Raw genomic sequence first — 10256 nt, 5'->3', positions numbered from 1 at the left:
CGACCAACATTCCGCATCGTAGCCATTGATGGCACATTCGATTCCATCCGAAACAAATTCTCCTATAGCTTCACCAAGATCCGTCGATCGAAACAGTGCGCGCAATATATTTAAAGAATGTGTTCGTGTTGGAGCAGTATGCCCAGTTCTACATAGCTCGATAAGTTTCCTCACTGTAAATTGTAGTCCTTTTGATGAGCTTACTTGAAGTTCAGAGGTTATAAGCGCTTGCATCATGTATGGAATGCCAGCACTCCGTCTGGTTGAACATATTTTGTTTGGATTAAGGTTAGTATCACCATTTTCATTTGAACCATCGCTATTAATCACATTGATCATTTCATGTAGCCACTTCATGGGCAATTGATGTAATTCGGCGAGCTGTGAACCCCAAAGACGAATGCATAGTTTAGAGAAACCAACATATGCTTGCTCAAAAGCTCCGCGGTGCTTGGTTTCCGATAAAAGTTGTGTAAAGTGGGAGCCAATCTCTATAATTCGATCACAGGTCAAAAAATTAGTGTGATCATCCGCAGTTTCAGAGACTATGAAATGTTGGTTTTTGATTATTGGGCTTCTGAAGACAACGTCTCCAATTATCAAAGATACTTCTTTTATTGTGCGCCATGCACTTAGTAGTACCATCTGAGGGGTGGTTTTTAAGAAAACATCACTTTCATCTGTTATTTCCAAATCACTGGACGTTCCTATCGATTGCATTTCTACGTCTTCTTCGAAACCATAATTTTCAATTGTACTGAAATCGTTTGGCAAATGTCCTTCAGGAGATGCATTGTTGACTACAATTGAAACTACTTGGGTCAGTTCTCGGCAGGTCATGACAAGTTTTGTGATAAACTTGGCCCAGTAGTAACATTTGGAAATTTCCTTAAAGTCGAGTTTGCTCAGTAGATGTCGTATACAAGCCAGCGATCCAAACATAGGATTTTCTCGAGCTGCGCGAATCAGCGATGCTTTGGCAAGGACCAAACTTTGCTGGAGAATTTTTTCACACCATAGTAGAGTCGAGTGTACCTATTGGGAAATAGTAAAATAATTAGAAACGTCACCCTGATTCAAAAATACCCATATTGTGGGGTATTTTACAGTATTTCCCAGTTTTGATGTAACCGGAAGCTGCTATCTTGGATTTCAAAATGACGTGAGACATGAATTTCAGGCGACAACGAAACCTTACCCCCAAGCTCCTCCCCTGATCCTATCCTCCTACTAGACATAGAATTAATTGATTTTTTTTACAAACAAAGAACTATCAGCTCCGTAAAGCTAACACGATTGAGCCTTCCAAATAAACGAACAAGTTAAAAAAAAAGGTCCCTACACATCACTCCGATTTCAAAAATATGCATATTGTGGGGTATTTGCCAGTGTTTCCTAGTTTTTTATGTAACCGGAAGTTGCTATTTTGGATTTCAAAATGACGTGAGAAATGAGGTTCAAGTTCCTACAAGTCACCCGATTCGAAAAATACGCATATTGTGGGGTATTTAACAGTGTTTCCTAGATTGTTTGTAACCAGAAGCCATTATCTTGGATTTTAAAATAGCGTCAGACTTCAGGTCACCGTACCAAAAATAACTCACTGAGAAATTGTATGGACTGCCGGAAACCATGTAGAAGTGTTGTATACAGATTTCAGCAAAGCGTTTGACCGAATTGACATACCTATGCTTCTTTTTAAACTTCAAAAAATGAGAATTCATTACGCACTCCTCTAGTGGTTTGAATCATATTTAACTGACCGCCATCAAATAGTAAAATACAAAAGAAAGACATCAAATCCCGTTGATGTCACTTCAGGAGTTCCTCAAGGCTCCCATTTAGGTCCGCTTTTATTTATTCTCTTCGTCAATGACATATCTTTCATTATTAAGAAATTGAAAGTTTTAATCTTTGCTGACGACATTAAACTTTTTTTGGAAATAAAAGATGCCAAAGACATCATCACATTCAAAGAGGAAATATTCCGTACTTGGTGTCATAAAGCCTGCTACAATTAAATATAAAAAACGTAACTCTATTACCATTAATAGAAAACGAATCCTACCCGATATAACTATTACTATCACTTGGAAACCAGATCGAAGAAAAGTGTGAATGAGTCAGATATCTAGGTGTTATTTTGGACTCAAAACCAGTGTTGGAAAAGTTCGCGATATTTCTCGAAGTTCTCCATGGGAAAAGTTCGCGAGTCATAGTGATTTTTTGCGAACTTTTCCATCACTGCTCAAAACTTACTTTCACAGATCATTATAACACAATTATTAACAGAGCTAGCAATATGCTTGGTTTCATAAAACGTTTTTGTTATAACTTTCACGATCCGTATACGATAAAAACATTATACATTGCTTATGCAATTTCATATTAGAATATTGCAGCATAGTTTGGTCTACTTTTTCAATTACACCCGAAGAAAGAATAGAGTCCGTTCAAAAGCAGTTTCTATTGTATGCACTCCGCAAGTTAGGTTGGACTGTATTTTCTCTGCCATCTTACACAGCTCGGTGTATGCTCACAAATATCCAAACATTAAAAGAGCGTCGTGAATTTGCTTATGATTTCATTCGTAAACGATACCGTATCACATAGCATTGATTCAATAGAACTATTGACATCCTTAAATTTATATACCCCATCTAGGCATTTACGAAATTGAAATATATTTGCTACAAATCGTCATCGTGGGAATTATGCCAAATTTGGACCCATGAACCAAATGGTGGACATATATAATAAGCAATGCGATAACATTGACTTTACAATGACAAAAACCAAATTTAAGCAATATTTTAATTCCTCGCATAACGTCAGTTAGAAGTAACATTTTTAACTTGTTCTCAAGAATTATTATAAAAATAAAAACAAAGACAAACTTGTAAAATTAGCACTTAAGACAACAATGTTAAAACGGTCTACACTGATTGACGACAAATAAATAAATAAATAAATAATAAATAAATAAATAAAATGTGAAATGGTTTTCCAAGAAATGGTAAAATCCATAAAATGTTTCACATCGCCAAATATTATTCCATGAAATATTCGAACGTGAAAATAAATTCGGTGAAATGGTTTTCGGCAAAACGATATACAATTGTAACACTATGGTATTATCGAATAAGAAAACATATGATTGAAGTCTGTTTTGTAATACCAAACAATTACACTGTAGTCCGTTTTTTAGCGGGGGATATGCTGCGTTAAACCCAAGCCGAGTAAAAAACTAACGCATAAATTCGAAAATCCACGTAACAAAAATATAAAAAAAAAAAACAAAAATGAATAAAAGCATTTCTGATCAAATTTAAGCGATCCTGCGTAATTCAAAAATCCGCGAAGAAAAAGCTGTGAAAAAAGCGCGTAACCGGGTAAAAAGCTACCACTTGGCAAAGTTCCGGTTGACATAATGCCATTTGGCATAACGCCGTAAGCATAGTGGCCATTTAGCACGGCATTATGCCAAACTGAGTAGAGGCTATAAGACTCATATAAACCACCAAGAAATGTTGTGGTGTCAAAATCTAATTTATAAATGGATTTTACTTGCCAAAGCTGTGAATTGTCCATTATGTATACTCTCGATGGACGTATAACTGCCCTGTGCTGTCCTATGCTGTCTACCGACAGTAGAGAAATTCAAAATTGAGAATATTATGGTCATGGCTTACCTTGGGCTGTATAGTTGATAAGGGTTCATCAGTAACAGATGGGGGCTGAATGTCCGTGTTAACAAAGCACAAATACTCAAGGTAATACGCTGCAGATAATGTATCGTTGGGTTTTATGCTAGTCATTAAGGCTTTTGCGACATCGTAGTTGATTAGATAATTAAAATTTCCAAAATAATCCTTTGGGCAGTACAATAACACATTCATGCAATATACTTTGTTGGCCTCGTAGCTATCATTCAAAGACCTCAAAAGACTATGCACCTGCTGCTCATTCCACATGTTTGAGTTTTCATCGTCGTAAAATATATAACTAGATATTTGCAGCAACTGTATCAACACTTGAAACGATATCGTTCGTCGACTATAATTGGCACCAACAAACAGATTGTCTATGCAAAAATGATGCAATCTTTTCACGAAATCGTAGTAGTAATGGCTCTTACCGTCGATGTCAGACTTTTTGATTATGCTGAGAAATCCTGACTTAAGGCGGTTCAATGCATTTTTCATGTAACACGTAATTTTTTGTCTTAGTGAAGGTGCTTGTACATTGATGTTGGTCTCTAAAAAGAACAAAACGCATTCGAGGTCTTCTTTGGTAAAAAGCTCTGTGCTTTTATGACATTCTGTTAATAGATGCAATGCAGACATTCTTGTCGAGTCGTCTGCAGATATCATAGCGAGCTTGATTTCTGTATACGGAAGGAGATTTTTCCACTTTGTATCATTAGAATGAAGTTTGTCGAACAGACCAGTCTTTTTCGCTATTCCCAGAGATGTTAGGATAAGACCGAAATTGGTTGTAGTTTTACTCTCGATCATACATATTGCGATCTCGGGATATGATTTGATAGCCTTCCGAATAAGATCGAAGAGTATTTGCTTAACGGCGGTGTTGTTTTCGTTATTACTGATTTCAATCAATATAGGATTAATCCACTTATTGAACCATTCCTGCTTGTTGTCTTCGTATCTGTACGACATCATCAGTGTTTCGTAACAATTATTAATGTGCAAGTTGATATTTGCATGATCATTAGCTGTTAATGATTTCAAAAGGAAATCTATGACATTGGGTACAGCTTGCAGTACGGCTTTTGATTTCACTATAGAACAAATAGCGCCTATCAAAATGCATTTCGTGTTTATATTGATGCTTATGTTCCTTATGTAATCGTATATAATGTGGTTCAATTTGTCATTAACTTTGACACCCAGTTGGATTGTTAGCCTCAAGAGTTCCTTACAAAGATGGCGTACATTATCCATATAATGATCTAGATGAGACAGTGAATATCCTAAGTTTACAGCTAACACTTCAATCAGCTCACGATGATCCCGTTTTAAGTATTCGAATATTTGCAATGACAGAAGCCTTTTCGTCATTTGTAGAAAACCTCTCGATACTCCTAATATGATGGTTGGTTCTATGGAATTCTCTTCGGAGATTTCTTTCAGTACATTTGCCGTACGTGAAATTATTTTGAAACCTTGGAAATCCGGTTCGTTAAAGAACTCCGTTTCGATAGTGCAAATTATACCGTTCAGCAAACATAGCTTTTTTGTAGAATTTTCTTCCAAGAATATACGCTCTGTTAATCGTAAATATCGCTTTTCCAGATTGGCATTCATAGTAATCAATATTCCACAGTTGATTTTCGTGTCCATAGGAATTTCGGGATTTTCCAACAGATCCCAACATATAAGAATGAGCTTTTCTACATTTTTCTCGCCTTCATATGTGGTTCTAATGGTGGTAGAAAATTGATTGAAGCAAGAAATAACAACACGAACTGTTATATGTATAAAAAGACTGATCTCACTTTTATCCGATGGTGATATATTTTGACTGAAATAAAAAAAAAAATTATAAAAATTTAAGCATCTAGAAATTTTTTTTGAATTAATTTATTTAAATGGTTCAATGGATTTTGGCAAAGATCATTATTTGACTAATGGCTTCAACTAGGTACGTTTAACGTTTTATGCTAACCTCAAGTTTACCCTTTCCAGCCCAGAAGTCTTTTTGGTTTTTTTTTTACTTTGATATATTTTCCGTCGATCTTGTTTTTCGTAGTGAGTACCCATACTACCGACGCCAGGGAGGCAAATCCTACATTTGGACCCAAGCGACACGCAAGTTTTATAACCGTTGATATGACTGGATTTGGTTGTCTAGTCTAGTCTAGTCTAGTCTACACATACACAGCCAGTACTTGAAAGAATCCTGGAAAATGATACATCTATCATTTTTCTTGTCATTATTAATGCCTGCTGCACATCAAGGATGTGAAACAAACAATAAAGCGGCCAGGCCTACTGTGTAGCGTTTAGTTAATTTTTGTGGAAGTGAATGTTTACCATGTCTATTTAATAAGTATAGACAGTGGTTAACATTTAATCCACAGGTAATCAAAGAGCGGGGACATACCGTACCAACCGCTCCGTATGCAGGATTTGAAAATAGGCTATATAAATCGTTGGGAGTGACAGAGCTAAGAAAGTTAATGTACACTCCTTGGTTGTCCGATCTCCTGGGATGGAACACAGGTATTTACCCCTTGTGTTCGAGCGTACAGTCCTACCTCCGTACAAGCGTGGAGGGCACCGCCAACCCACTGCCATCCCTCAATCGATCCAGCCGACCTCAGTCGAAGGACAACAGAGAGCGGTGTGCGGACGTAACCTATACGGAGGGAATGCTGTATTCGCCTAGGTTATAGCGCCCTTGCTCGCTACCATTTTCTTCTAGCGGTTGGGACCTGAGCACTAACTCTTGTCCTAGCCCTATATGGCATATGGTTATAGCGCCATTACTCGCTTTCTGAAAAGAGAAGAAGGGAAGGGAAGGAGAGGAAAAGGACTTGGGAAAAGGAAATGCGGAATTCCTTGACTCATTAGTATTTGTATCGTCAACTTTTATGAAAATTATATAAATCATTTTTCCTTGGTCAGAGGTATTATTACGACATTTTAATAAGATTGTCTTATCATTTGTTATTCAAAATTTAATGTTATAATGATCAACATAGCTTTGGATTATCCAATATATTTCATAATTAAAAAAAAAAAAAAAAACATTTTTTTAGCTGAAATGAGTATTTGCAACCTTGTCATACAGATCTGAAAATTAAATCAGTAGCTTGCTTCTCTGCATCAGACATGCTTAGACGGCTTAGACTGACTCCACAAATCAATGGTTGCTACTCCGTGATTGACCAGAATCAGTGAAATTGCACAGTGAATGGGGTTAGGAGTGACCGAAAATTCTCATTGTAGGGGAAATGGCTCTAATGTTGGCCTATGGGTTTAAGATTAGGCCCATAGCTAAAAATCTGCTTTTTATCAGTTTTATCTAGATGAACGCGTCATTGGGACGGTACTAATGGATATTTTTGATCGCTATTGAAAATTTAATCGATTGCTGAATTTATGTATGGGTCCTCCTCGTACACCTCTACCAAAACCAAAACGTAATTATTTTTCGGAGCCGTGAACTTCCCCTTAACTGGATATCTGTGTGTGTGTGAGTTTGTGTCTTCACGCCAGCTGATCAGAGTTCAACAGTGGAAGTACGGAAAAAATCAAGTCTGCATTATCGATTTATTTTCATTAACACCAGCAATGTCTAGAACCCAACACACAACTTGTTGTCATATATAAATTTGAATTATTCGCATAATAAAATAAAATATGGAATGATCTCACCGAGCTCTCAAAAATGACATAGTCTAAATCGCAGAGTCTTTGTTTTGTAAGCAGCAGAAACAGAAGAGCAGCAATGCCTCTACCGATAGATGTGCCGCTGGCCGTCTTCGACCTCCTTCTTTATCAACTCGGAAATTCAGCTGCTTCGAAAAATCAGAGGTACCTAACCAAAATCGTGAAAGCACCGCTACACTTCGCAATCCGTAAATTTTACTCTTGAACCGCGCACTAGAAAATGCTACTTTCACGACTGAACCGAAAATTAATGAAAACCCGTATCACAGCACTGGAATTCAGTTAAAAATACACATAGAAATAGCCTTCAATTTTTATACTCACGCACTTTTTAGAAAAATTTTATCAAGCGCCTCATCAAAAAATCGAAAAAAAAACGCGATGAAAAAGATGACAACTGAAAATTTTTCACGTCCGTTTAGAAAACACTTCGATCCTATCTCATAAACTAATATACGCAAGATTTAAAAACCGCCTTGTGTATTCTTTTTCAACTGTAAGAAAAGCATCACCAAACAGCTTGGCTCCCAATGACAGTTCCTAACCGTTGATATGACTGGATTTGGTTGTAAAGAAGTTTACTCATCTTAATTTCATGAATATGTGTTACTTTGGTAACTATCCACTCATCAACTCATGGACCCGGGACCAACGGCTTTACTTCAGAGTTTTTATGCCTCAGAAAATCCTGACGGTACCGACTGGTTTTAAAAGCAGACCCAGGAGTTAGAGGCAGGTACGCTTACGGCAACACCACCAACGCCGCTAAGGTTTTTTCGTCGTATTGATATGCAAAAAAAGTGTTCTTGAAAAAAAAAGTGGTGGAACAAAAGATGTGCCATTCATCCTAAATTTATCATATTTGTACAAAAGAGTTTTTGTTTCAAAATCTTTTATATATATATTATTATTTATCTTTTTTTCCCACTGTGTTCTTCCAACCAGAACGGTTGATAAACTATCGACTAAACTATGCGCTCCGGAAATTTCGAAGTGTTTTACCACTCGGTTAATTAGATTTCGACAGTTTTTTTTTCCCTTGGAGGGTTTTTTTTTTCTAGTAGTGTCATTAGTGCGCATATCAGGAAGAAGGAAACTTTCTCTAGTGATCGAAACTTTAAAGAATCCAGTGAAATTAGTGAATCGTGGCCATTTTCGCGTCATCGGTGCGTGGTGTCTTCACGCACCACACCACGAAGCTCGTCGTCGAACGCGCATACAAGGTTACCCCCGCTGCTCATCACCGTGCTTCCTGCCACGCTTCCCGCAGTCCCGTGGCTCGCCGTTCGGCTGGTGTGCTGTTTGCTGCCTGGTCGCCAGAATATTATTGCTGCTAGATAAGTTTTTGTGTTTTATTTCTCTCTCCTCTCTCCTAAGTTGAAGATCCATTTGGTGCTTCTGTTATAAGTATCTGTTTTGTGTATTGTGCTTGTTTCGGATTCAAGTCGCGTGGTAGAGCGTTCTCGCTCCCACTAATACAGCAATATGGACGCGATGTCAGATGAAATCGCGGACATTTTGTCGGACGACGGCTCCCCGTCACCTCAGACGCAAACCCTCCACCGAAATCGTGCCTACCCGAGTGACTCGGTTGGCCCATGGGTTGTCTATTTTCAGCCCAAAAACAAACCCTTAAATGTGAAATGTTCTTAATATCAAGACTTTTCGGATGAATCACTAGTAGGTAGTGGTTTTTCTTTTATTAATTTGTTTTGTCAAGGATGAGAACAACGGAAACGATTAAATCTAAAAAAAACGTTCATCAATGAGTTTAAGATAAATTAATAATAATGTTGAAAATTAATATAAGAATACTTTAAAAAAAAGCATGGCTCTCCAATTTTAAGATCAGAAGAATTATAAATCATAGAAGGCCGAAAATATATTAATTGTACACTCGCTATGTGATAAATATTTCTTATATAAACTAATTATAAAAGTGATAGACATTTCTTATATAACTAATAATACATTTGAAGTGTATCATTCGCTAGTTTTTCGTGACTTTTAATTATTGCAATACATTGAAATATAAACGCCTCTCATAACTAGTTTAATCTAGTGGAGTTCCAGTTTAAGAATATTCGGTTTACAATCGTTCACTTGGCAAACTTTAAGTGTACTTCTTCCTGAAATATTGCTTAAATATAGCCTATCCTGGACGATGTGTCTTGGATACAAGCTCTTACTTGAACTCTTTACTTAACTCTTTTATTTGTGGTTCGAAAAGGACCGATGGGTTGAAAGCTTAGAAGTCAGTTTAGAACAATGCTGTGGAATAATTTCCTCGATGTTCTTGGAGATGATAGCGGTGCTCATGTGTTGTACCTGAATCGATTGGTGAACATTTTGGTGAAGGGCAATGGCATAGTAGTCCTCAATTGATGTTCTTGGCGAATTAATACGTAACAAACAATGTACAAAATTACAGCGAAGCAAGAGTTTTGAAACATTCCACGTGCTTGCCATTGTCCATTGCGTTAAGAATGAAGGTTACAAAATTCAAGAAGATTAGAGCTAGATTAACGACTTTCAAAAAGCCGTGCTGTTTTTTTGTGATTTGATTTTTTACTTGCTGAAATTTTTTATCGTTTACGATTGATTCAATTTTTTCAATTAGAATTTTTCTTTCTTATTTGTCTTTTCAATTGTTGCTTCTCGATTCTTGTTTTGTTTTTTGTCTTCTTTTCCTGATTTTCTGAAAAATTTCTCTTCAAATTTCTCGCAAAGCTTTCCTGTAGTTCTGAAATTTCCCAGAATATATATATATTCATATATATATATATATATACATATGTTAATTAAAAATTATAAAAATTATGTATATCTATGTATGTG

The 10256-nt window shown here is 36.6% G+C and overlaps 1 protein-coding gene across 1 annotated transcript in view; it reads right to left on the bottom strand.

The window, feature by feature from the left end:
- THADA (Thyroid adenoma-associated protein homolog) overlaps positions 1-5585 on the bottom strand; it is a gene marked incomplete at its 5' end in the record, with an annotated part of 124766 nt that extends 119181 nt beyond the window's left edge. The window contains 2 exons of the mRNA XM_065220245.1: positions 1-1035; positions 3693-5585. Of these exons, the coding sequence (XP_065076317.1) occupies positions 1-1035; positions 3693-5585 (2928 nt within the window). The remainder of the gene's footprint in view (positions 1036-3692) is intronic.
- Positions 5586-10256: the final 4671 nt, after the last annotated feature.

Source organism: Ochlerotatus camptorhynchus, unplaced genomic scaffold (genome assembly GCF_037179485.1).
Source record: "Ochlerotatus camptorhynchus isolate MF236.1 unplaced genomic scaffold, CSIRO-AGI_Acam_v1.1 ptg000123l, whole genome shotgun sequence".
Lineage (NCBI taxonomy): Eukaryota > Metazoa > Arthropoda > Insecta > Diptera > Culicidae > Ochlerotatus > Ochlerotatus camptorhynchus.
Note: the sequence above shows the minus strand (reverse complement) of the source record. Positions and strands in the feature narration are given on the sequence as shown.